Raw genomic sequence first — 27,854 nt, 5'->3', positions numbered from 1 at the left:
AGAGCTGACACGAGGAGCAGTGTCACTGTTCGCACATGGAGAGTTTGAGCATCAGCACCAGCTGCCAGGAGAGCGATTGCCAACACCAACGTTGCGATGACTGCCAACTGGAGGCGACTTTACTATCAGACGAAGACTCTGAGATGGTGGATCGGGAATCTGAGGAGGTGGATGAGGAATGAACGGGAGACGAAGTAAGGAGGTCATGGTTTAGTGTCGGGAGGCGAAGGCCCCTTCCTCTTCCTTTGTAGTCTCCTATTGCGAGGATAAGTTGAAACTGTCCGAGATGGGCGGATATACGATTGAGGCATATCGGTATGGGATGGGTGTAGCATCGCACAGGGGCAGTGTGTTGCTGAGCATGACAGTCGTACGGGCGCAATGATCGGGCCGGATCGACTGCGAGGTGGATAAAGTGATATTTAGTGTCCATGTATCTCCAGATAATAAAAGTTGGCGAAAGCGATCGTCTGAGGCGCAGCCAAAGCCATGCCTGTGGGATAAGCGCCGTCACCCGGGGCGGATGAAGATGGCGTCAAGTGTTACCGGCCAACGCGAGAAGCATTAGACGCCAGACAATGATGCCATGATACGACGCGAGCGCAGCACTGCCCACCTGTATATGGCACCAAAAGCAGGGAGAATTAGATACCTTGGGAGTAAACAACCCATCAATAACATCATTTTGGTAATTTTGGGAAAAGGAAAAAAGGCATCCTGATGCCTGCACGCTTGGCATTAGCAAGCGGGTTGCCTTATGCCTTATTTTGGCCTGGGGAAAAAGATCGTGAAGAGGTTTCTTCTTCACGAGGGTGCCTTTTCCCACCACGAAGATGCCTTTTTTTCCTTGGTCTTCTTTCTTTGGTGAGACATTTGACGTAGTATTGGCTGGTGTAGTTGTAGGTCTGAACTTGAGAGTTGTTGTCGCCATAATGGAGACGCATCAGTCGAGACAACTACACCAACGGATACCTGCACCATGAAAATTTCGATGAGAAAAGGGAGGGAAAACGTTAGAAATGCCGACGATGAGGATACGGCAGAAAGGTAGAAAGGACGAGGATATGAGAGAGAGAGAGAGAGAAACTAGATGAAGTGAGGGCAGGGCCAGGGGGTTGCGATGCGGCCGCTCACTCATTCGCGCGCCGGAGCATTTCCTTCTGATAGTATTTGTGTTTTTCCCCTTTCCTTCGGTCCTTGTGGCGGAAGTTTTCCTTTGCTTGGCCGGTTATCCGACTATTTTGTTCCTTTTTTTCTGCAGTGTTGCATTTGGGTCAGACCGGGTCTGACTTGTGCAATGATTTCCGCGAATAGAATCGTGCACCGAAGCCATCTGCCTCACGCATCACCTGTACTTTTGTATTTTCGAACTAAGCTGCACTCGTATTTACGCACATATTCGGGTGTCACTTGGATAGTGAGAGTAAGATACTGTCTCTGATGGCAAAAAGGTAAATTCGAAGGTAATATAAGGATGAAAGCGCAAGGGAGGGCAAAACGCTACAAATTTCACAAAGGCTGATGTGTCCTGGTTTTCGTTTCCGTTCGGCACCGAAATTTCATACCGAGCAGTGGTCGTATATACGGGCGTGACACACAGCGAACACGCAGCGCAATGGATGTATCTCCGCAGACTTTCTGATGTTACATATCCTCGCCTCAACTTGGAAAGTCAGAGTATGCTTGTATTTCGAGTCCCCTCTCCCCCCTTCCAAAGCCCCCCCTGTTTCCGGTTCCAGTTCCGGGCCTTGGGGCCGTGGTGCCCACGTGGAAGAGGATTTGGTAGAAGACAAGATGGGACGCACAAAAGACACAACGCACAAAAAGGTAAGACCAGCTAGGCAGACGGAAACAGGCTGGATGTTACCCCGGATGAAAGAGAAAGGCAAATACCACTTTGCCCACTTTGTGTGTAAGGTAGGAGGTGTGTCCTCTTTTGGGGTTTGGGTAGGCAGGGTGCTTGCGTACGTAGGTACTAGACGAAAGAAGGAAATATGGAGAGAGAAAGAAGGGGAAAGGGTATCAAAATTTTCCTTTCTCTCCTTCCTTCTAGAAGGAAAACTTGTTTAGAAGAGGCCAAAGAGGGTGGGTTTCATTTGTGTTCAGCGTGTGATAAAGATAGAAAATACCACGGGATGGCCCCCTCTGAAAGACCAAAGGGGCAGGAGCGCGAAGCCACAAGCAGAAATGCTGTGACTGCGTCAGAAGGGAAAAAGGGAAAAGGGGAGTGAAAGAGAGATAGTGTGGGAGAGAGAGGAAGAGTTTGTGTTGTGTCAATGTTACCGTGCCAGTGAGCGACATCCGCTGGCTGCATTAGCTGGCGTCTCCATGCGGCCGGGTTTGTCAACGCGTGAGGGAGTGACGAAGTGCCGACTGCTGGGTGTGGTCGCTCTGGGAGGGGAATTGGAAAAAATTGACGAGAGGAGGGCTGTGTACTGTGATGGTACATGTAGGCATGTAGGCATGCAGTAATAGCAAAGAGACAGACAGACAGCAGAATGGCAGAATACAACCAACCCACGGCACATCTGCACGCGGCTGCAAATGAAATCTGAGCTGTCGATTAAGAACCCTCAGTATTATGTGCCATGTATCTGAAAGAACAGGGGGGCAAAGATGAGAAACGAGCAAAGGGAGGTAGGATGGAGTGAGTTGCGAAACAGGAATAATAAGCGCCGTGTGCAATTCCTCGACCATTGGAGCGAGCAACTGAAGCCCTACCTGAACTGTGCATGCGTGGTGCCCACGAAGTACGTACGGAGTACTCAAAGAGGCTGCCGCCCTGAGAGGATGAAAGGAGACAACATGAGGTACGTCTCTGATCGGGATGGTAGCTTCCTGAGGCTATCCTGCCTGCTCGTAGATAGTACTGGCTATTCGGAAGAAAAAGACTGGAGACTCGAATGCGTACCTAGAATGGGACTTGTATGTACTCGTATCGCAACGTATTTGGAAGGGAGGGGTGGCGTCCATTCGCTTCATGTCTTCAGCTGAGGTCGGTCGAAATGGCTTAGCAGCAGCAGATGCGCTTCTCCTGATGGCCCAGGCGACTAGACGTCAGGGTCTAGGGTGTCCTGCAAGTTGCGAGACCTCGCCCTGCGCTTGGCTCGGCGTACTCGATATGATGCAAGGCAATAGGTAGCTTGCTCTGCTGCTGCATTAGTCCACCTGTGTCCGTGTCGGAAGAGGTAAGACGAGGAAGAGGAAACCGGGGAGATGCAAGAGAACCAATGTATCGGTACCAGGGGGCTGGAGATGACGGTGGCTTTTGGAGATGTAGATGTGATTGCAGATACACATGACGAGTTGCTGCTTTCAAGCAAGCCGTAAATGTATGAAGCATGTACTCCATACCCCCCAGGCAGCAAGCAAACCTCTGAAAGGCGGCGATTTGGGGGCCGCGAGCACGGTGCCTCGTCTTGCTTGTGCGGGCTCAACATGCCCTGCTTTGGCAGATGGTCACGCCCGCGCATCTTGCTGGTGCGGGATGCCGTGATTGGGTGTGGTGAGTTGGAGCCAGCTCCGTGTTGAAGCAGGAGCACAATGCAGCGCAGAGATGAAGGAACACACAGGCAGCCAGACAGGCAATGATACTAGACTATGAAGTGGGATGTGAGGGCATGGGTTGTGCAAGGGATGGAGGTGCAGAATGGCATCGTGGCGGGCGACTTATTTCCCGAAAGAGGCTTCATTGAGCGACGACATGGCGAAACAGCTAGAGGCCGTGTTTTGGAAGAGTCGAGACGATGAAACCCAGCTTCGTGGGGTTGTTTCGGGGCACGTCCATCAGCTTGGGAGGCACACCATCCTTCCAGAGTCGGTCCACGTTGTCTGTATTGTATGTGGTACGGCAGTCGAGAGTAGAGGCTGTCAAGCATCAGCATCAACCGGACAATGCCCCCATCCGCTAAGTGACATGCCTAAAGACTAAAAACAGGCGAACAAGGAGCATACATCCTCGCCCAGCGCTAGGGTCTCGAGAACGGGCCTGCTGGCGTCGTATTCTTGCCTTGTCTTGCCCTTTTTCTGGTGGCATTGCACCGCTGGGGCCGTTTTGCCTACCGGCCTTGAGATGAGCAGCAGTAGCACAAGACAGCGGGGAGCTGCTCGCCTTGATAATCTTGCACTTGATTCATCACATTTTGAACTTCGCCGAGACCGAACCAATATGTCATGGCGCCAAGTAACGGCGACGGCCTGACATGGGGCAGTGGCCAACCGATCAGTCAGTGCCAGATACCATCGTGCTGGGTAGATGTACAGGGTACTCGGCATTCGCTTGCTCGAGACGCAATCCTGAACATTATGTGTGCTTGCAATGGGGGGAAAGAGTATGGGCGTGCACGTGGCCCTGCAAGCAGAGGGAAGGGGGGTGTAAGTATAGTATAAGCGCGCAAGACAGATCGTCGTCTTCCATTGGCCCACCGAGTGAGGGTGAGCTGCATATCGTACTGGCATATCCTGGTGAGAGAGTATTGACAGGGATGCCAGGCCTTGAACATAATCCTCGAACCTAATGAGAGCCGGAGCCCGGCTCGGCGTGTTGGGCGGATGTGCAGAAGCATTTCTGCACGAAGTACGAGATAGGTGCCTTGTATTGCCGTCACCAGATAGACTTGGGTCAAGTACGCGAGAAGAGCTCGTGTATTGTCAAGCACCGTTGCTCAACTGGAGTTGGCCGCGACAAGACAGGCGTTCAAGGGCACACAGCGTTCTTCGGACGCTGGCGGGCCCGAGGCCCCTGCCCGCATTCCGGGGGAGCGGGAGATTTTGAGCAAGTCAGAGGAGGGCCGAATGCCGTGACGACAGTCAGCTGCTCGTACTAAAGTACACTCTATGGTTAGAGATTTGCCAATAGCAGCATAAGAACTCGATGACCCTTCGGGATGGGGGGTGGCCGGGGGAAGGGGGGGAAGGCAAGATGACGAGTGTGGAGGGTTTCACAGCGTCGGGGGGGCTGTGGAGAGAGTTCAGCTGTTGAGTCTGTCCTCGTTCTCGCCCTGTCGTTCAATGAAGAGTCTAGGTGATCAGGAACGCCTCGAGGCCAGGGTCCGATGCAAAGCCGATGGACTTTTACCAAAAGCCACTCCGGGCTTCTCAGGGTCACCGGGAGCAAGGAAAGCGATCTCCGTGGCGCTTCATCGGGCATATCGAATCCTGTCAGGATACAGCTTGACGCCAATGCTGTGTTCGCGGCTGACCCAAGGCAGAAGTGTCTCTCTATGGTAATGATCTCTCCCAGTTGATGGCAGGAAGAAGAACGGAATATGTCCCGTCCACGAAGGGGCGCTTCTGCTGGCCTGGCGTACCCCAAGAGAAAGAAGTTGCAGCACTTGATGACCAGGACATGGACGCGACGGCATTGGATATTAGCTGTACACCATCTTGTGATTGGCTCCATGGGCCCTGGCAGATCGAGCAGCAGGATATAATGTCAACAGAGACCCCGTGCCTGGAGCGATGTACTTACTTGCACTGTAGAGGTTCGTTCGTCGTGGCCGCAGCACAACAGAAGTGAGACCCCCTCTCCCCTCCTCCTGCGAGTATTCCGTACACGTAGAGTATGAGAGACCACATGAAGCGTCATCTCTCTTCATGTACTCTGCAAAAGCAAACATGAAGCAAAAGCAGGGGCACGGCACCGAGCTGGCGTTCCCCTGCTTTACCTGCTGACTGTCTCCCGGTCATTGCCTCAAGAGGTACTAGGCAGCTTCGTATGACAGGCATTTTGTCCAGATGTGGTAGAGCCATCGACGTTCAAACGGTCCACCTGGATGTCTCCGAGAGAATCGAGACAAACCAAGACGCCGCTCCGATACCCTTGAAAAAGCTTAAAGACAAAAGAGGGCTTGACCACGGCCGTGGCTGATGATGAAGGGTGGAGCCGGAGATGGGCTTTTTGCCTGGGAGCAGGGAGCAGGGAGCCCGTATAGTAAGGAGTAGGTAGGGAGACGGGGGGACTCAGTGGGTTAAGAGACATCCAATCCAATGAAGCTTGCACAGTAGAAGTTCTTCGCATCAGTGGCTGTTCTCCTCTTTGGCCCGTGTCTGACTCTGCTGCTCTGCTTTGGTTCACTCTTGCCCATGATGGCTCGAGGTCTGGCGGTGCATGTTCACGGCAGGTCCATTGGCTGCAGGTCATGTGTCCGCTGTGTCTCAAGCCTCGTCATTGGCGCCCCTAAGCGAGCAAGCTGGAAAAGAAGGTACGGGCACTTGCGACTGCCACTACTCCAAGTACGGTGACGAGGAAATTCTGGGGCTGTGGCAGATCTCATTACGACATCCGGGCGGGTACCTACCTACTGGGTGAGACATGCGGGCGTTATTTTGTCTCTAGTAGTGGTGCGAATATGAGGACTTGTATCTGCCTTCTTTTCTTTTTCTTCTGGTCGCATGGCGGTGGCCGAAAAAGCGTCGCTGTGAAAGGCGGTTGTAAGCCATTCGAAGCTGGTCGGTCTTTACCTGAATGACATCAAAAAAGCAACGTCGTCAACGTCGTAGAATATCGCCGCATCGGCCGATGCACAAACCCGACAGCGCTGGAAAGCGCTGAAGAAGCAGAAATGCCGGTACGAAGAAATACCCTTGCAGTCCGTTACATTGTCGTTTCTATTTCTTTGCTCGGGGTCGAACCACCACCAATTGTTGCTGCTTTGGGGGTCGCGGAGAGGCTGTTGAGAACCAACATACATGAACACTGCAGGGCCACGACGAGTCGGGAAGCGCCTCGACTGGGCATTGGGGGCTCAGCGAGGGGACAAGAGGTGGGCGAGACCGGAATTGAGGAAGCGGGCATCTCGTGCTATATTCGGCCGATGTTAGTCTTGCTGTTCTGGGCTGAAAACTGTTCGTCATGCCATTTTTTTCCGGAATGCGAACAACCTGGACCGACAGAAGCAGCGCAGCATGCATCAGCACCAGCACCCTTGAACATGAGCTTCACGTACCCGAGCTTACAAAACAGGTACGAAGTACAGGGCCCGTGAACCTGTCTTGAGCTGGACACAGGGGTTTCTTTCCCCTGCCAGCCCTACGACACCGACTATCGGTGGCAGCGCGAACATGGGGCAGGGCAGCGAACACGTACCAGATACAGACAAGAGCCAGAGCATGGAAGGGAGGACGGAGTACGGAGTAATGGTGGCACTGCCACCGGGGGAGAGAGCCAGACGAATTGGGGGAGGGTGGCAGTAGTAGAACTACTACTCCATTAGCTCGTAGGGGGATGTATGTAAGACGAGCCACCAGTGCGGGTAGGGCTGGAACTTTTTTTTTCTCTCCCCTTTCCACATTCTTTCCGAGGGCTTTATCGATTTGCTGATGCCTTGACCTTGGGGCAAAAAGGGCGGAGATCTGGCTCATGTTTGCTGACTGCACGAGCTGTGGCTTGGATCCTCGGGAGAAGACGTCTACGTCGAATCCTACGAGATCTAGCGTCTGGTATCTGACCGTCGCAAGGGACATGTATGTTGCCGGAACTAGGTTCAGACTTGACGTAAGGTTGAGCATACAAGAGATACTAGCTCCAGCAGGAGGACAAGAAAGTCGCCGTCGTTATAAGACCAATTAACCCATGAAGTTTGAAGCAGCCGTCGACAATGATGGTCGCGCAGATGTGGCAGGCTAGAAGCCAAACGGCACCCTCATGGAAGCTTCCAGGGCGCTGTCGTACATTCCTACAGATGAATGGCATCCACTTTGCACAGTATCTGCCCTGGGGCAGTGAAAGGAACCATGGGTGCTGAGACACGGCGGTAGGACAGGCGATATCAAGACGTCGATGTGATGCGAGAGTGGATGTGGGTGATGCTGACAGTGCCGGTATGTACCAGTATCTACCTATCTCACTACATGTAGTGTATCCGCGCTGATGTTTGCAAAGGATTGGATCAGACGCTTGGCACCGACGGCAACACTATCGGGACTTGTGGGCAATCTATCTGGAGCAGAGCGTGGGGTTGTCCGAGTCTTAGCACTTGCTTGCCGTGAGGATCGGATTGGATGGCGTTGACTCTGTGTGTGTGTAAGAATCGACTTGGAGTGTGCCTACACAAGGAACCCGACATGTCAGCTGTAAGGGGGCAGCATCGTTCGCCAGCGACTGTCATGTCTAGAGACGTCAAGACCCAAAGTAGCATCAGCGTTGGTGCTAACATCCTACTTGGAAAGTCATCTATTCAATTTAGGGCTCTCCTTTTGCCCCCCGTGCTCGTCTGTTCGAAGCAATGGGATCAATATTGCGACTCTGCCCTCAGGCTATAGCATCTGATAGCACCAGACCGTGGCCTGTTGTCAGCACTTTATTCCGTCCAGTCTCGGCTCGTATACATTGGGTTAGTACATGATGCTGCCCACCGCCCTGGAGTGCAAATCAGCAGCTCCGTAGCGGCGGTATCCGCCCTTCTGCCGTGAGTCAATCCCGTCTGATGGCCCCCGCCCAGCGTCAGGTACAGCCCCGGGGAGCCGTCCATCGATATCCGGTGGCCCCCCAAGGCGCCCAAGAGCCCCCAGCCGCTCCACCACAGCGCTGCCAGTGCCCTAAGCTTCTAAAGACAGCACCGCTAGCGCGTGGGGTCCAGCACGATTGCAACCTGCAGCGGGTCAGCGTCACCTCATTCTTTCAAGTTTCAACCTCCACGGACGGGACGGCTACAAGCACATGGCCACAGCACAGCTACTAGTCTATCGTACTGAGTATTACGACAACGACGACGTCGACTGCTGCACAGGACACGCACTAGCATTGATTAAAACGATCATGATGGCGCAACTAGCAGCGGGTGGTGCGTGGGAGAGCGCATGTACCTGCTAGTACCGCTGGCTGGGCTTCATGATGCAGCTCGCCCAGAACGGACGACTCCAGACTCTATAGCGGACGGACCTGCCGATGGGCTGAAGACCTCTCCTGCAGCGACTCGGCGAGTCATGCGGGCCCTGATACGTCGAAAAAACATGACGGGACACGTCCTGGCTCGCCGATCTGGGAGCTGGAGCGCACCGAACACAGAAGTCTGGCAACAATGGGCAACATGGAGACGAACATTGTGGTGACAGCTCAGATACACACGCGACGTGCGGGCATGATGAGGAACTTGAACCATCCATATCCAGGCACGGACGGTACGGACAGTACAGTACGGAGTCGCATCGCCATCGCCATCACCGCCCCTCAACCGCCATCACCGTCACACTGCTGACAGACGCTTGACAGCACAGAGGCGATATACAGCAACAGAGGAAAAGAAACGGAACGGAAATCATCGTCATCGCCGTCATCGTAGTCTCGCAGACGCTACTTCGCACCCGCATCGACGTCTCATTGCATCAGATAGCTCGCTCGCGCAGAAAATGAGCGCCTCGGGACGAACGAAGCAGAAACGAAACATCGGTGCATCGGCGCTCCGGAATGCCACCACCAAAGATGACAGGCAACGGCGCCACTCGCTCCCGGCGATGCCTAGTGCCACAGACCTCAAGCAAGCAGCAATATGAAGCAAGCAAAGGGCAGCATGGCAAGCACGAAGCAAGCATGAGACAAGCAAGTTGAAATTGCGTCCTGCAGCCCAGCAGCGCTAGCCAGCAAGATTGTCATCGCATGTTTCTCGCGGTCAGTGTCCGACTTTCTGCTTTGCTCCGCCATTCTACGCAGTCTCGGGCGCCTTTCCCGCGCAGCAACGGCGGAGCGCCGGCTCTGGTGGCACAAGCAAAAGGGAAACATTACACTGGAGACTGACCCTCCTCGGATCATCACGTTGGTTGGCCATTCTTGTCTCATCGTTGCGGATGTGTCTTACAACCCTCCTTGACGCATTATTCTCACGCTCTGTTCAGCACGCCAGGGGTATTTGCCTTCTTTTTCCCATTCTTTTGCAATTTCTCTGGTGCATTTCTTGATTTTCTTTCTTTCTCAAGCCGCAATGTGTGGTGTTTTTTCTTTATTTCTTACCCACCCACTCGGATGCACCTACTTGGGGCCACAGGCAGACGCCGTCCATCCTGTTACTATCGTGTCTTTCTGAAGCCGTCATCCCATCTGATGCCACCGAGATGCTCCCACCAGTTGTAGCTACCGCCATGCCGTACCTCGACCTACTACTAACTCGTCGTACTTGTACATATAGTGATGCTGCGAGTGATGCTGCGAGTGATACCGCAGCTCCCGCTTGAGCGGGTTGGGCGTTGCGGTTGCTGGTCAGACCCAGCCACGTTCATGTCTCTTGAGTCATTCCGCCGAACATCACGCATCACATCAAGTCATCCCTTGTCGGTCGTAGAGCGAAAGATGAAATGAACGCCCTGCATCTTCTGTGCGTGCCAGTTGAGTTGCGACTTGAGCTGTACGAGTATGTACGATGTGATTTGATGTGCGCGACCACTTAGCTGGCCCCCCCGTTCCTCTGCTTCGCACATGAGGAGGAGCCCCCACTCTAGTGACGGCCGCTAGACAGCAGATGGATGGATGCTGGGAAAAAGAATTGGAGAAACGGATCAAGTGCTTTTTGGCCAAGGGTCATGTAGGGTTCTGGGGTCTTTCGGTGCCGGTTCGCGCTTGGGCTGTAGCAGAAGCCCTATTTGGGGGACGTCTCGCATGCGCCCCGGTCTGATGCCAGTGGGGAAAGGATTTGATGGAGATTGCCGTTCTGGCCAGGGCGAGGGCGTGTCTGTAGGGATGTACGAGGTTTTCACAGAGTACATGCGTACGAGGGGCTGTGAGCTGCTGGCAGATGCGGGTAGGTGCTGGTGTATCGACTGCTCCGATCAGCGTCTGATCCTCTCTCAGCCAGCACAGCATTCGAGGGTGCAGATGAAATGCATGTCATGGTAGGTGGTCGTCTGGTTTTACTGTAGATGATGACTCTGAGTACAAGCACGAACACCTGCGACTGGACCCGTCCAGGTACCCGTACCTCGAATCGACCCTTCTCTGCGAAGCTCGGTACGTACCGCGATATCGATACAATGACGCTCAAGTCCCGTCGATCTTGCTTCAACTGTTCAGGTTCTGCCTTGGCGCCTTGCTGCTCAGGCTCCAGGGCTCTGCTCCCCCAACTCACTCTCAGAATAAGGTATCATCATCTCCAATACGCCATCTTCGCTTTGGCCGCATCCATCCATCTTCCCCTCCGTTTCCTGGGCTACAATGGAAACCACACAAACAGACGTCTGCACTAATCCGGGGGCTAAAACAGGACCCCTTGTTTCTCCTCGTCCTCTCCCGCCGCCACTAGCAGCTGGCAGGCGCACCAAAGGCCGGCGCCCACCGACGGGGCTTCGATTTCTGGCAGACGGGCATCATGGCTGGCGCAGCGCCTCAGGGCCCAAGTCGCGCCGAGATTCTGGCGGGCAACCACAGGACGATTCGATGCGACTCACTGTCCTGACGCCTTTTCTGCTCCCCCTTGTGCTGCTTTCCCCCCTCCAGTTCCAGCTCGGGGACCCGGCCAGCTTTCGGCCACCACCCGCTCCACTACTGATGGCCAGCTACTGTTCTATTCTCTGCTCCGTGAGGTGGCCTGCGTGATGTATCAGAGGCTGCATGTCGCCTCGTGTCTGCCTGCTTTTTGCTGAGGTCTGGTGCAATTTGCGACTGCAACGACTCCCAGATTTAGCTGTCTACTACACCGCCGTCAAGGGTTTGTCGGCTGCTCGCCAATGCCTTTGTGCGCGTCTGCCGGGGTATGATACATGACTGCTGTTGTTTGTGCTGTTGGTCGTCGACATGAAGAATTGATACTACCGCGTCCCATCTAACTGCTTCTGCATAGTTGCGCGGGATAGTCGGGCCAGGCTGGACAACCACCTCACTCACGGCCACGAGAGCCGCTGAAGACAACGGCCTGTCCCCCTGCGATTCGGCAGATGGGCTGCTGCTAGGGCACTTATGTGCCCTTGTCCCGCTGAAGCAGCACACGGAGACTGCCACGGAGAGCTGTCCTGGCCCATCAACGGCAAAGGCCAAGACGAGACAAGGCCCGGTACCAAGTACGAAGTACGAGAGCAGCTCAGATCGGCTGTCGACGTCTGTCCGTCCATCCAGCCAAAGCCCTGCCCCTCCATGCAATCAATGCTGAGCCCCCCGGCTGAGTCCAGGTTCCGCACAGAGTCACCTCCACGGGGCGTGTGCGTCGACACCAGCCGCTTGTCCACATCTGGGCAGCCAAAAGCCCACTGCTTGTACTACTCCATCCCCAAGAAGCTGCCGCAGCCGCACCCTACGGCCGGCCGGGGGGTGGGGGAGTGTACAGAGATCCTACCAAAAACATCCCCCAGCGACAGCCAATGGGGCCTATCTTGGTAATGCATCTACTTGAGGTGAGGCTCTGTCCTTTCTTTCTCGAGTTCCGGCGTACCACTTGCTGGCGTTGCTCTTCTTGTAAGGTATGTATACCAATATGTCACCAGCTCGATGGATCTCGGTCCCAGACTCCCAGCCCGATCCATATAACAAGCCTGGAGCTCCCCATCCTTCTTGGAGCCCTGGACCATCTCTTCATCTTTCTCCTGACGACAATTCGCTTGCTCTCAAGTCTTCCCTAGTCAACTTGCTTGCGTCTTTCCAAGTCTATCTTGACCTGCCTCTCTCACGTTCTCTCCACCCCTCTTCGTCGTCTTTGTCTCCAGCGATTTTTCCCCATTCGCAAATCAAACGCCGTGTTACATCTCTCATAACTCTACTGCGTATACACGACGACGACCACCAATCGCCTGTTTTGCTCTTATATGGCACCCCTTGCTTCGTCAACCACCACTCTACCCCTTGCACCCTGAGCTGAGAGCCGGCATACTCATACCGACCCTTGCTGTCTCGAAAGTGTAATTTCGCCGCTTTCGAATGCCCTGTTTCGAAATCAAGGGAAAAGAAAATCAGATACAAACTTTGTTTATCAGAATGGCTGCGCAAAACTGCACCTCCGCTGCCTCGTCTCTCCCCCCTTACTCCACGCCGACCGTTGTGAACGGTGGACGGCTTGTCTACGACTACGAAGTGCCCGCCTCCCTAACCCACGCACCCATGGGAGGAGACCATCTCTATCAGCCAATCGACCCGATGCTACGAGAGTCGGCAGACGGCGGCCAGCAGCTCTGGGGAGTTCAGGACATGTCCTACTTTCAGCAGCCGTCCAGCGAAGCCTGCCTCGACCCCAGTCTTGCGCCCGGCGCCGCGGGCCTCTACCAGCCAGCAGTCGGACGAAACGACTCGCCCTTCTCCTTCCAGCCCTCGCCGGCCTTCAGCTTGATTGAAAGTCCGTCTATTGGCAGCGATGCCAACTATGAGATTGTGGACCCTGCCACGCCGCCGGACGCGCATCTGTCGCTCGGAAACTCATACGACTCTGACTACTCCTACGACTCCAACGTGGAGCAGTCAGACACCAGCTTCTACCCAGACTCATCATACTACGGCGGCGTGGACATGGTCACAGTCAATGGCTCATACGTGTTCGGCTCCGCTCCCAATGGTAGCCCCCTGATGCCCGCCGGCAACGCACACGGTGGTCACATGGGTTCCTTCCAGACCACTCTTCCCTACGTCAGCTCAGCCAGGCACATCAAAGAAGAGAGCCTGCCACCGAGTGTGGACGAAAAGCTTTCCGCCGCTAAGGCCGCGAGGAGGCGTCCTCGCAGCTCCCGGTGCGATTTTGAGCCCGTCTCCTGCAAGCGAGCCTCTCCTGACGACGAGGGTTCGTCACAAGGCGAGAAGAGGCGCAAGACTCACATCACCAACAAGCGATTTTGCCACAAGTGCAAGAAGAACTTCCAAAGCCGAACGACGCTCGACGAGCACACGAACCTTGAGCACCCCCGACCCTACATATGCGTCTTCCACTACGCCGGCTGCACCGCTAGGTTCGATGCAAAGAACGAGTGGAAGCGGCACGTCAGCACAAAGCACCTCGGCCTGAAATACTGGGTCTGCACCGAGGGCAAGTGCGCCGAAGAGCGACAGTCGTCGTACCAGCGATACGCGGGCCTGCCTCTGTACGGCAACATCTTCAACCGCAAGGATCTGTACACGCAGCACATCCGACGGATGCACGCCACAGTCACTGGCCAGGGCACGACGGACTACAAGGGGGCGGACGCGCGATCCGACTGCATGGTCAAGAAGATGCAGGAGGATGCCCTGCGCATCCGGTGCAGGCTCCCGACCTGGATGCCTTGCCCCGTGCAGTCGTGCGACAAGGCCTTTACCGGCGCAAACGCCTGGGATGAGCGGATGGAGCACGTTGCCCAGCAACACTTTGACAACGCAGCTGCCGGCAGAGAGCCTCCGGTCGAGTTTGGAGGCCCCCATGACACCGTCCTGACCGAGTGGGCGCAGCGCTCCGATATTCGCATCGTCAAGAAGACGGAGGCGGGCTGGGAGCTCTGCGACCCCCTGAAGGGCGACACGGAGTATAGAATGGCCACTCCCGATGACGAGGAGTGATACTGCTTCTCCTTTGTTTTCCTTCTCTTTCTCCTTGTGTCTTCTGGGATAAAAAACTGATATTCGAAAATGTTCAACTACCCTTCTCCTTGACTCTGTTCTTTGGTTTTGGTGGGTTGAATTCACTTGGGAGAATATTGGTATACACTTTGTTGGTACGGGCTACAGAGTTTCGGCATGATGCCCTTGTTTACTAGATCATTTTCTGTTTACTATATTTTTTTTGTTTGTTTCTTTGTATTTGTCTCGCCACCTTTTTCTTTATTTTCTTCTACAATTTATACAATGTGCTCCCACGAAGCCTCTGAAACTCTTTCAAAAACTGGGATAGACTGGATAGGGGGGACTGGACCACCATAGAATTGAAGCACGGATTTTGTCTCTGTATCGAGTTGATCGTCCACTATGAAACGCGTAGAATGGCGCCCAACTACATATCGTATCGTAGCCTTGCGAGACTCGGCCCCCATGGTTCGCAGACCTGAAACAAGGTCTTCGTCCTGCTGGCCCTGGGTTCCCGTTGATTCCTTTGCCGGGAAAGGCATTTTGTTTCTCCTGGAGGGGGCGGGGAATGGGGGTGGAGAGGAGGCAGAGCCTCAAATTTTGGGGACAACCGCTAGATTCGATGTTTGACTGGCCCCTCGTGGGGGCCTGATGCAAGGCATAAGGAGGGAACGAAGACCTATTTGGTGCCCCATTTTACCTTATATCTTCTTCATTTGATCATGGCTTGGAAGTGGGACAGCCTTGTATAATGCTACTGAAGTGGTGATTCAAGAGCCAATGAGTTGGTTTGAATGTGTACGCTGCCGATACAAGGTAAGGTAGCCATCGGCACTGTAATGTGATAGTAGGACTTGCGTTGGTTTTGTTCCAGGTGCGTAGGACTTTTGGGTACTTGGGAGACGGGAGAGAAAAAGTCCGGGGGAGAGGGGGTTGGTGGATAAGAAAGGGGGAGAGGAGGAGGAGGGGGGGCGAATCTCGTTGTTATCTGCCTTGTCAGCCCTAGGGGAGGATTTTCTGGGTCCGTATGACGTCTGATTTGTGTTCACTTTGTTATGGTCCTGTGTCTCTGTGTGTATGTCTTGGTGCATAGTAGTAAGTAAGTAAGTAAGTAAGCGGTACTCTATGTGATTTGAATGGGATGGGGGTTGAAGTGTTTTTGTGTTACGGGGAAATGGTGGGATGTGGCGGGATTGATTTGACCGGGACTTGGCTTTTCTTTCTCCGAGACAGATATTTGCCCGTTATGGGGGTGAGTAATTTCTAAGATTGTTGGTTGGATGTTTCTGGGGCTTTCTGGGTTGTTCTATCTGAAGGGCATTTGCAAAGCTTATGAAGGAAGGGTTTTTTTGTCTGGATTTGGATTCGATTAGTGGTGGATAGGGGGGAGACAATGGGTCATTCTTTGGTGTCGGCATTTGGGCACAAAGAATTGACGTTGAAATTGACTCTTTAGAAAACATTGTGAGGGGGTTCTGCTGTCCAGTTTGTACAGAAAGGGGACTTTTGCTTTCCATATGCATCATCAGAGAACTTGCATTGATTCAGTGCGCCAGCTTATAAGCGCAGAAGTACAATGGAAAAAGAAAATCCCGGGGAAAAGTTGAGTTATGCGAAAAAGACGTGCGGCATTGAACCCTCTTCGGTCAAACCTTTCCCAATTTCCCAGCCTGCATCTTGCTTTTGCGGCTCTGCTCCAACGGAAATTCAAAACCATTGGACAGGAAAAAACTCCCAAGTTCGTGATGGGCAGCTCAGACGGAGAGAGAGAGAGCCTTGACTTTGGCACCCAGCTGCAAAAGCCCAAATATGCACCGCCTTCTACCCAGTAAATTAAAGAAACGGGGATCTTAAAGTACACGCCCCCCCTTTGTGTCACACAGGGTGCGTGCGAATGGTGGTTCGCTCGGGGTCGTCCTGTATTTTGTGTATATTGAAGTTACATTAGGCAAAAGAATTGAATTCCGGAAGGCAAAAAGCAAGGCAAGCAAGCAAGCCACTGATTGAACAGGCAACGCAAATGAGATGTATCTGACTAAGTATAAAAAAAACACACATCTGGTCAGGAGGCGGAGGGCGTTTTATATCTTTTTCCTCAAGGGAATGCATGTAGTGCTTTATGCATGTAGTAGCAGCATTAAGAAGGAGAATTGAAAAGGAGGACGATAAAAAGCAAGAAATGTCTAGATTGGCTCACTGAGCGAAAATTAAGAACAATGGCAGACAAAAACAAACAAATTGGCAGCGAAAAATCATCGCCATTACTCTAAGCATAGGTAGCTACCTACAAGCCGAATACTTCACGAGAGGCAGTGTAGCCAAAAACCAACCCACCACATACACGTATATTCTCGATTCACACGCATATAAATTTGGAAAATATGATCAACACAATAGCCAACCTCAAACACAAATTAAATTCCCAAAACCGAGTAAACCTCTCCCTCCTTCCCCTAAAGAAACACGCATCACATTCATTGCAAGTTATATATACCTTCCCTATCAATGTACCAGATACAATTACACAAAAGGGGGAAAAGGAGAAGACCGGAAAAAGCATTCAACACCAAAACCGCCTCGCCGTCGCACAAACTAAACAAATGTCACCAAATTAGGCCACACAAGCCCCCCCTACTCTCATCAAGGACATAATTAGCTCTCCCCCTTTGGTATTCCAAACAACCTATGATTATCCATGCCCTAGTACTTGAAGTGACTCGAAAGCATTTGAATGTAAGTTAGTTAGGTAGCAAGGAAATCAGCTTTCCGTATACCAAGCTCCTCAGCCCCCCCTTTTTCATGCCGTCATGCTCGTAATGTCTCAGACAGACGCAGGTAAAGTCTTCCCCCTTTTTCTTCCTCTGAAAACCTCCTTCTTCTGATGCTGGTAGTACTGTTTCCTCCTCACCTTCTTTTCTAAAAGTTGGTAGTACCATGCGCCACTCTCCACAGACTGGAGAGGCACCAATTCCACCTTCATCCTCATTCTTCCTCCCCATCAAGGCCCTTCTTGTCTCCTTCCGAGACTCCTGAGCCACCCAGTCCCACTTGATGGTCTCACCCCCTCATTCCAAATATCTGGAGCGTGCAATTAGGATGAGCATCATGCTTGACAGCCCTCTCCTGGTGCGTCCCTCCATCATATATTGTACGAGCGGCAGATGGCACCAGGAGTAGACAGGAGAGTATAGATAACCATGCATATGGTATACTTTGAACCCTAGCTAATCTCACAATCTGATCAACTGCTGTGCTACACGAGACGCTCCGTCACCCCAGTGTCCACAGCCCCTGGTCCAATCTCCTCGTAGAATCTCCCCTCCAAGCTCCCAAGCCTCGTAGCCTCCAATCTTGAAGCCGCATGTAACGTAGTATAACGTAGCTATTCATACACAGTTGTTCCAAAGACCTCTGACAATCCAGTCCTTACAACTCAGCCCATTACTTCGCAGCTCGTAATCCTGCCAGTTACCACCAGGCCACAGCCAGACAACAGCCAGGCCACTCGTTCCATCAGGGATAATCCTGGAGTCGGCCGCCACCTGATTTCCCCAAACGAGCAATTGAAAGACATGTTCAAACAACCATATCCACTCCATTGCGGCTGATTCCGACGATCTGCATGATGTGGCCGAACAGTGTAAAGTATAAAGAAAATGGAAACAAAAAAGCATAGAAACAAAAGCCAAACCTTTCGATGCAAATTAGTGGGCTAGGGGAAAGGGTGTTGGCTCCCTGACCACATCTCCACACGGGTACTGCTCCCTAAACGCCACCAAGAGCGTCGGGCCAAGCTTCGTATCCGAGGCCATCACCACTACGCCCGATGCCGTACGCCTCACGATGAGGCAGAGGCTTCGCTCTTTTGCATCGGGGGCTTGGTCTCTCCCCTGTCCGTCATGCTCCGCTGAGCTCGCCGCTGCTGTCTTAGACGACACTCCAGGGCATAGCCCGGCTCGTTTGCCTTGCGCCACTCGATCCACGCCTCGTATGCCTGTTGATCTCCAGGATCAGGACGTCGAGGCTTGGGCACCGGCTGCGGTGGATGGTGGGCATCCGTCGTGGCCGGCATCAGGTACGGAGGCATGTTGAAGCATGGGTTGACAGAACCACCCATCCAAGGGTACGTAACATTCGTCGTGGGCGCCGGCGGAAAGCCCCATGTGCTAGTATTTCCCATCATGTTTTGCATCACCGCCTGCGGTCTCAACATTGCTGGGAGGAGCGGAGGTAGCTGAGGCATTGACATGGCAGGCGCTTGAAACTGACCTCCTGAGGGGTCCGCGCTCATCGGAAGCGGTACCAGTCTTCCTGCCATCGAGCTATTGAAGGCCATGGGGTCTGACGCCGTGTTAGGGGCAGCGGGCGGCATAAACCCATACGGCAGTGGCTGTTGCGGCTGGGAAGTAGGGCCAGTGAGTAGCCCAAGCCCCATAGAGGGGGCAATGTTGGGCAGTCCGAGTCCTGGAGGAGGAGAAATGTTAGGTAGACCGAGGCTGGGGAGAGACACAGCATCGGTCTGTCCACTGTTGTCGGCGACAGGTTTCGCTGCGTCAACTGGAAGGGGTGGAAGCGGATGATAGAGCAACGCGTTGCCATTGTTCGAGTTGGGGCCTTGGTTGACAAACGAGAGAAACTCTCGTGCCTTGGGGTTCAAGTCCTTCAACTTGGCAGGATCCTCAGTAGGACGACTTTTGTGCCTTTCTTTGGGAGAAGGCTCGGAGCTTCGTGTCTGGTGGTTCATGAAAAACTTCGAGGGAGCCTCCTTTCGTCCATCGGCCCCTTTGGCCCGGCCGCGTAGCACGCAGGTGTCTGCCGAACCCTCTCTCCCGTCTTCCTTTGAGTCTTCTCCATAGCCGACATGTCGTTGCGGGTGTCTTTCAATCTGCAAGCTCTTGCTCTTTTGGACCAGTCTCCTGAGAAATCGTTGGAAGGCCTCGTCTCGCTCGGCCTCAGCCGCTGCTACAGGCTGCCCATCAGTCACCAAACGTGCCGTCTGGCCAGGAGACAGCCGGTCACTGGAACGAGTGTCGCTCCTGTTGTTTCGTGTAGCAGAGGTTTCCGGTTGCTCAAGGGCCTTGTTTGGTTGGCGCAGCCTGTCCGGGGTGGTATATTTCCTCTGTCCTTCTTCTTTGTGCACTGGCGGCTTTGGAAGGACTCGAACCTTGCTGGGCGAGGGCCGGGCGGCCATGAGTTCCGCTGCCATGTGCTCATCTTGAGCATCGCAGATCTTCCTTGGCGCCACGTTTTCCTTCAGGGGTCGAATCTCGACGACAGACGGCGACAAGAAGCCAGGGACCGTGCCGAGAGGGACAACTTCGAAGAGGCTCAGGGGGTGCTCACGCGAGGATGAGAGGCAGATCTGCTTCAGCACCTCGTACTGGACAGGCTTTTCCTCGTCCATGGCCTTGACAATCGTGGGTTCCAACTCAGAAGACAGGGAAAAGACATTGCGTCTGTTGTATCTCGGCTCGCTGTCGGTCGTACCATCTTGTGGCGAGTCAGTGGTTGGCTGAAGGCCGTATGAGCGCCTCTTCTCACATCTGACACCGGCTGATGGAGTATTCGGAAAGGCATCTGGCCCAGTCCATTGCTTCGCAGCACCTATCAGGGTGCGCAACTTCTGTTCGTCGTCCATAGCCGACGAGCCACTGGATTCAGAAGGGCGCGTCCGCCAATCAGGGTTCTCCAGAGCTTGCTGAGTGCTCAGCTTCTTCAGCCGCTGGTAGTCATGAGAGGGGCCCAAAGGCTTGCTGCGGATTTCGTTCTTTGATCCCGCCTCTTTGGTCATGGCAGCAGAGGGTTGTGTTCGTTTATATCGTCCGACAGTGCTAGGGGCCGACATTTCCAACCTTCAATGTCAGGTCAGCCCAATTTGTATCCCACAAGAAGCGAGCTTCACTTGCTTCCACTTACCCGTTTGCAGAAGGGGAAAACCAAAAGACAGGTGGTTGTGGATATAGTTGAGCAATCTCTGAAGCTGTGTCTGTAGGAAGCGAATGCTCTGGACGATCAAAGCCTCGGAGAGTAGGTCCTCTGCGGCCTCTTTTCCCCCTTTGTCTCTTTCGCACGAGAACGCTTCTCTGATACAATAACCTCGAAACAAGCCAAATCACGACAAACAAAAGTCCGCTCAAGAAAAGATCGCCAAATGCCGCCCCAACAACGGCGTCAACAAGAGCACACGCGTCAAGGGCAGATAGAGAGAGGAGAGGAGAAAAGAAGCGAAGCGAAGAGAACAGACGATGTCGGAGCAGAAGTAGGGTCGAGCTCGAGTCTGACAGTAGCTGGCAACTGGCAGACAGCTGGCGATATCAGGGGCCAAAAAATTCCGCGAATGGAGTCGCTGGATCTTTAACTGAAAAGAACAAAAGAAAAAGAAACAAACACGCTCAAATGCCAAAAAGAAACGGCTGGTGAAGGGGGAGCGAGAATGCAGCGATGGGCTTCCCGTGCTGAGTGATGGTAGAGAAGAAGAATCTGAGGACTCAGAGACTTGCTCCAGGCTACGTTATGTCATGAGCTGCTTGCTATGGCAACAGGGCGTCAATATCCTCAATGATACCTGCCTCAGATTTACCATGCTCGAGGGCCTCAGCCGGTTGCCCATGGTTGGCATATGAGATAACACGAAAGCAGGTGCATCTGTCCAAGGTCGCGACTCACCAGTCACTACCAAGGAAAGGAAAATATGCCCCCTCATATATGGGGAAATGTAAGATCATAATACATGACAATTCGGTCTAGACATACATAGGCAAGTCATGTGTGGTAAACAAGCTAACACGTCTTTCATCGCTGAATTCAAACTCCAAGAAGTGCTAGATCCCGAACGAGATGATACAACAAGGACAGGCAATCTTTTGTCCAAAAAGTATGTCCAAAAAGCAAGACAAAGCGCAGATATATCGCCATCCATTTTCGTGCAAGTGCCAGAGGTGAGAGCAACTCTCTGGCCAGATTTTCAGTCAGCTCCCCTTTACGCGTTCTGGGGAGCAATGCCGCCAAGGAAGACGGCAAACTCTCTCGGGTTCCTCGTCTGCAGGAAGACGGTGCCAGGACCGGTGAACTTGCAGACAAGGCCTTCTCCCGAAGAAAGACCAGAGATGAGGCCGCCAGAAGCTACACGCTCCAAAACGTAGCTCGTATTCCATGCCACGAGGTGGCCATTGTCCACGATGTATTTTTCGCCTGCGGCAAGCTATGACTCCGTGTCAGTATGTCTTCACCGAAATAGGGGGGAACCGTCAACTCACGTCTTTCCTGATGATGGCGCCAAAACTCGAGACCCAGAGCAGACCAGTTCCCGAGATTTTGTAAACAAAGAGGCCCTCGCCACTGAAGATGGCCTTGCCTAGACCCTGACGCTTGTAATCTTTGACAACAGCTTGAGTGGACGCCAGATAAGCGTCATGACCCACGGACCACTGCTCCTGGCCGGTCAGTCTGATGCTCGTAATGTCTCCCAGGGCCGAGGGCGCGAGGATCAGCTCTCCTGGTCCTGTATACGTGGAACTGGAGAGCTCTCCGCCTGCGATGATCTTCTTGACGCTGAATTTGACATTGCCCTTGAGGGTGATTGTTGGAGACATGGCAACCATGGCACCTACCGTACATTAGCTTTGAAACGACACATGACAACTCTTCCTTGCTCTCCAACTTACCTGGCTTTGCATGCAATGGGGCGCCCATGGCCAGCTGAACGGTCAAGATGGTGTTGGTGTCCCGGTGGCTGATGCGATAACTTCCGCCATTGAAGGTTCCAACGTCGTCACTCGTGGCGACAGCTCCCACAAAGTGCGCCGGCGGCGGGGCTCCACCGACCAGGTTCGCCGGGTTATTCAGATTCATCGGCGGCTTCTCCTGGGGGTACGGAGCATTCTGCTGCTGTTGGGGGAACGGCGGAGGAGAGAATTGTTGTGATTGCTGTTGTTGATGTTGGATCGGTTGCTGCTGATGCTGCTGCTGCTGCTGCTGAGGCGGCGGGGGCGATTGTACCTGCTGCTGGTAGTGGCCAGAGTCGGGCGTTGCCGCCGGGCGCAAGGCCAAGTTCAACTGCTGTGATGACGAATGCTGGTGTTGAGGCGTCTGGCTACTGGGCGGCGGCGGGTAATGGCCCGGCGTAGGCTGCTGGATCTGGGGAGAGGGCGAGTGCTGGGGCGGCGGAGCGTAGCTGGGCTGTCCAGGAGTGCCCTGAGGGGGAGGGTAGAACTGCGTCTGGTTCGCGGGGGGCGAGGTCGGGGGAGGCGCATATTGATGCTGGGGCGGCGACTGATACTGCTGCTGGGGAGGAGGAGCGTATTGCTGCTGCTGGGGAGGCGGCGCTGTTGGTTTCTCGGGTCAGAGCTGCAACTGTAGAGTAGAGTAGAGGAGAGGAGAGCCTGTCGCAATGGCTTCTCAGACGGACCTTGACCCGCGCCAGCGCCAGGCGGAGCTGTAATGATGTCGTGAGTCAGTATTTGGATGAAGCCGAGGATGCTGGGGGGACATACGCGGGTAGAAGTGCTGCTGCTGGCCGGACATGACGACGGCGGTGGACCCGGGAAATGACGATGATCGGATAGTAGGAGGAGGAGGAGGGTGAAGGGGAAGAAACGAAGATGAAGAGAGGCAGAGGACGAAAGGAAGCAGTTGGAGCTGGTCGAGCTCGCTCAAATGTAAGACGGCCAAGAGCCCCGCTTCAATTGCGAGTCGTACAAGTTGGAGTTGCTGGGCAAGACTGGGGTATCGATTAGTAGTAGCTCAGCTGAGGAGGAGCCAATATCGATGATATGGAGGAGTGCACCACGCCACTATCTAGAAGAGTCAACACCAATGGATGATGATTGTCCCATTGGAGAGTATCAAAGAGCAGATATATACCACCATAGTCGCAGTCCCTCCAACATCTACAACGATTTTACGCGCTGCATCGCCTCGCCTCGCCAAAGGTCGGAACCCCTGCCGGTTTGGAATCGCCCTGCAGCGCCCCCGCTCCAGCGCCTCCATTGGCCGGCAGCGCTTGTTAGGCGCTCTCGTCAGCGCTTCCACCACGAGGCTCACAGGGCTCACAGGGTTCACAGGGACCAGAGGTGCCACCAATCCGGTTGCATGATGCATGAACCGCTGCGTTCAATGTTGACGTTGGTCCAACCTCCAGCTGGGGACAGAACACACCGACAGTCACGGGCAACAGGCTCTCTACAGCTAGTCTAGGATCGTCATTTTGGGTACTTGTCCACCCACTGATTCTGTGGCCAGATAAGGTAGACCTATCGTACCTATGTTGGCCTCAACTGGCAAGTGCATGGATTGATGCCCTGATGCTCCGTACTATTGATCTTACCCTGAAAACCTCCACGAATGTTTTCAGGCCAGACTACAGAGTATGTACATGTACGCGAGTCGCAGCTGTAATAGGAGCATGGTTCAGTCTAAGAGAGCAAATGGATGAAAAGAAGACTGCCTGAACAAGGCTGTCGACTCCCCACTTTCATCACATATAGGTATGGGGATTCGAGTTACCCTTACCACATGTTGCATCATTCCATACCGGAACTCAAATGCATGGACTGGCAACCTGGAGAGTGTTGGATCAGAGAGAGCAACTAGTCAAACGATGGGGATCATGATTTCAATGACATGTACATAATTGATCGATTTCACTCTACTGAATCAGCAGCAGTCAAGTACTCTACTCTACTCTCAACTGTGCAATCATATGTAGGGTAGAAGATCCTGAAGTTGTATAATGGCTTCATGTTGATCGCGACGTAGATAATGAAAACGTGGTACCCAGCTTGCATTTCCCCCTACCAAGCAGTTCTCGCCAATGCCTGGTAAACTTGCTGGCTGGGAGTTCCCGCCCGCTGGCGTTTCAAGCGCAGGCTTAAACATGGCGACCTGCTGTCAGACACATACTATCTATGACCGCGGCAGAAACATGCCATGTGAAAGAAAGGGTCCCAGAAAGACGGGACGGAAAACTGGTCCAGGTACATCTGTATTTATCCCATTTACAACGTTAGCTGTAAGCCTCACGCCTCTCTCCAGCATCCTTGCTCCGCTCAAACTGCCTCATCCGTGTGCGAAGGGGGACCTTGGCTAACATGAACGGAATTTGCCCACGACTCCCCAGTGCCTGTCGTTTGCATGGAGGCTTGCTTACTGTACATGCAGTTGTATGTAGTAGTATCGTAATCCATATAAATCCCCTTCCTGCCATGAAGAGGATTTCGATCGGTCCGTGTTTGCGTGCTGTGCCACTCATGAGGACAGGGCAGCGGAAGCGAGCTTTCGCTCCTTTTGGCTACGACGCGCTGGTTTGTGGGATAAATTGGTCCGACATGGGGGCTGAAAGAGGACATTTGCAAATTTGAGCGGAGCCTCTCTTCCCGGCAAGGGCCCGCCTCCAGGAATCAGATGTGTCCCCCAGGACCGGAATTTCTGCGTTCATCTGGGAACCGAAACCTCGGAACAAAGGGGAGCGGCTGGGCAGCTGGAGTGGTGAGAGACGAACCCGATAGCTGGAAGCGAGCTGTCTGGCAAACGTTGGAACCAACGAAGTGGGTTGCATTTCCCCAGAATTAGCGACTGACTCGTCCTGCTTGTATCAAGTTCGTCGACTTCATATTATGGGTTGCAGAATAACAGTTTTACCTACTGGACCACGACCAGAAAGCCCATGCAATATTCACTCGGCCGCATGGCATGACGGCACATGGACTCCCTGCTCCGCGTGTCGTTCGCCGGAACAGCTGGATCGTTTTGCACAAGACAGCCATAGGCGATCATGATGCTGGCCGCAGGGCTTCGGCATCCACGCTTTGCCAAACCCGCTGGTAGCATTGCAAGGGCTGATCCAGGTGCTATACATAAACGACACTCTGCCGTACTGTATCGGCTCCGAGATGCCCTGGCAGCGGAAAGGCGGACCGACACGGAAAGCTCCCTGACAATAAAAGGGAGGGGGGCTGCATACACCAATGTGGTGGTATTCCAGGTGGGCAGCATGCATCATGAACGAGTATGTACCCTACTTCGTACAGCAAGGCATTTTGTTCCTATTCTGAATGAATTGGGTGCTTCTGCTCACGGAGGGGGTTATAATATTAGCAGTCCAGGTCCGGTATGCGCCATGATGAATGCCGGCCTCATTCACGCATCTGTAGCAGATGGGAGCAGGTGTTAGCATCAATCCCGGTAAATAGCATAGCTTAAACACTGGCAAAGACAGGGCTGGAGAGAGAACCAGTATAGTCCACGAGTCGAGCTATCAAAAAGGCAGCACCTACTGCTTCATCCCAGATGGTTCTGCTCGGAGCTCAACCGCTCGTCGGGGGGGCAGTTGCGAGTCTTGGGGTGTAACACGACCGGTACGCATCGTACGATGCCGATGTTCTGTATAAAGGTGGTACAGTTGAGTAACACTGCAGCCAATGTCACTTTTACACGAGGGCGAAGCTGTATTAGTTGGCGTGGGGTCCGGCCGAAGCTGCCCGTCCTTTCTAATTCTCTTCTGGATTGACATTACCCCTCGACGACCTCGTGGCCAGTAACATCGTGACGAGATGCCTCCTTCGCTAAACTTCCACTGCTCCCGACTCCGTACAGTGTGCAGAGTTTCTGCCTGCCCCGTCATCTTGACAATCGACGAGGGATCGTAGGAGCAGTTGCCCGGATTGTCGGGAGCGCTTTGCTTTGGAATCCGCATGAGCTTGCGGCCATGGAGAGGGCCCGCGTCGCGCCCCGAACCCAAGCGCTCGGTCCACGGAACGAGCTCCGATATATCAAGGAGTACGGTCATAGTAATACGTACCTGGACAGATTGGCTGGAGAGGAAACGCAGCGGCGGTAACGCCAAGGTTAGTACGGAGTAGCGAGAGTAGACTCGAGCCAGGAGTGCCAGGTTGATCACACGTGTGATGCAGCCAGGGTGAGGATGCTGGCCCCCAATGGTCGCCCTGTCCATCGTATTCGAGCATAGCAAGCATACACACATGCAGTTGTAGGTAATAGCTGTAGAACCTTGCATGCGTGATTCGTCCTCGTAGCTTTACTACCGGCGAATGTCGACTCGCCTAATCTCGGACAACTTTGAGCAACCTTGGGGATGAAATTCAGGAGCCTGTGCATAGGATTGGAGAGACTTGGCCCTCGATTGAGTTACAGCAGGAGATGATGGCTGCCCGGTATATTGACCCCGTAGCCGGTGATGACTACATGTGCATACTTGTAAGGTACGAAGTAGGCAACATGAACTCGACATCGTTCTCCTCTTACCCTGTTGTCAGTTGCATGTTTCCGTCGATGGCGGTTGTAGCTAATCCGGCGTGCTCCGTACTGCATCAGCTCCGTATTCCTCACGTTGATGAAGACAATGCCCTCTCATTTTTGGTCAATAGCTGCTTGGCACGCTCGCATCTGAAGCTCAATTGGGGGGCGCCCCCCCTAGCAAACGTAATCCTCGAAATAGGACCAGCACGGACGAGATGAGCTTCTCGCGCTTCGGCATCAAGTCAGATAGCGTGGCATTTGACCAGCATTGATGAGCATCAATGCCGCCAGGGGGATCAAGGGGATCCTGTATTAGGTATCTGTCACTGAGATTAGCGCCATCCTCGTATGTACTTTGTTGGCTCAATAGCCTGTGCCCTCCTTGTACAGACAGGCATCATGGGCCAGGTTGCTGGAGATGTTAGCCGCGATGGGAAGCGTGTTCCGAGATGACCCTGGAAGGCCTCGTACTTTGACCAATCGCCTGTCCGTTTCGAAGTGGCGCCGAGCCAGTTTGCTGGGATTTGCACTCTTTGAATGATGAGTGAATGCCAGGAGGTGTTAGTGAGCAGTCGGCAGCGTCACAGCAAGGTGAAGACAGCCCTGCACACCGGGATTTGCTCCAGCCTTGATCCTGGCCTTTACGACCGCGGGCGAGAGCGGGCTGTGGGGACGGCCGCAGAGGAAAAAAAGAAGAAGAGAAGCAAAAAGACGGATCGCGAGTGGATGAAGTTGGTAGTAGCGGATGGATTCGACACTTTGGCCTGGACCCCGGTCGAGAGGATGCAGAAGCCTTGATACCTGGTACCGGACTGTCGGAATCTGAGGCAATGCACGCACTGCAGGAGCCGTGCTAGGCTGTAAGGGCACACGCGGCTATGGGGCTTGGAGTATTGGAGGCAGCACAGGTCATGTCGAATGATATCATGGAGTTATCTGGAGGAGACATGACTGAATGATGCAAATATTATCAATGACCGAAGAGAGTACATGTATCAAGTGACGGCCGGACATGGTAACGAGAGGAAACATTGAAGAGGGCGCCCACTCGGCAACGAGGCGATGAAGAGGGAAAATGGAAGTGTGACCGAAACAGACATGCCTGGTAATAGCGCTAGGAAATACACATTGGGCGGACACGAATACTCCGTACCAGCAGTTGAGG

The 27,854-nt window shown here is 53.6% G+C and overlaps 3 protein-coding genes across 3 annotated transcripts; 1 reads left to right on the top strand and 2 right to left on the bottom strand.

The window, feature by feature from the left end:
* Nucleotides 1-12,889: 12,889 nt before the first annotated feature.
* BBK36DRAFT_1111686 (hypothetical protein) lies at nt 12,890-14,431 on the top strand (the record flags this gene model as incomplete). Its single annotated transcript, XM_024889727.1, has 1 exon — nt 12,890-14,431. One exon carries the CDS (start codon nt 12,890-12,892, stop codon nt 14,429-14,431), a length of 1,542 nt encoding a protein of 513 aa, XP_024753068.1.
* Nucleotides 14,432-18,272: 3,841 nt separating this feature from the next.
* BBK36DRAFT_1138167 (hypothetical protein) lies at nt 18,273-20,225 on the bottom strand (the record flags this gene model as incomplete). The annotated part of the gene is made up of 2 exons (XM_024893222.1): nt 18,273-18,649; nt 18,704-20,225. 2 exons carry the CDS (start codon nt 20,223-20,225, stop codon nt 18,273-18,275), a joined length of 1,899 nt encoding a protein of 632 aa, XP_024753067.1.
* A 1,188-nt stretch (nt 20,226-21,413) lies between these two features.
* BBK36DRAFT_1110952 (DUF124-domain-containing protein) lies at nt 21,414-22,285 on the bottom strand (the record flags this gene model as incomplete). The annotated part of the gene is made up of 3 exons (XM_024889646.1): nt 21,414-21,635; nt 21,691-22,040; nt 22,099-22,285. The coding sequence occupies 3 exons, from the start codon at nt 22,283-22,285 to the stop codon at nt 21,414-21,416; spliced, it is 759 nt and encodes a 252-aa protein (XP_024753066.1).
* Nucleotides 22,286-27,854: the final 5,569 nt, after the last annotated feature.

This window comes from Trichoderma citrinoviride, assembly GCF_003025115.1.
Source record: "Trichoderma citrinoviride strain TUCIM 6016 unplaced genomic scaffold BBK36scaffold_2, whole genome shotgun sequence".
Lineage (NCBI taxonomy): Eukaryota > Fungi > Ascomycota > Sordariomycetes > Hypocreales > Hypocreaceae > Trichoderma > Trichoderma citrinoviride.
The sequence above is the reverse complement of the archived record's forward strand: the minus strand, read 5'-3'. Positions and strand labels throughout refer to the sequence as shown.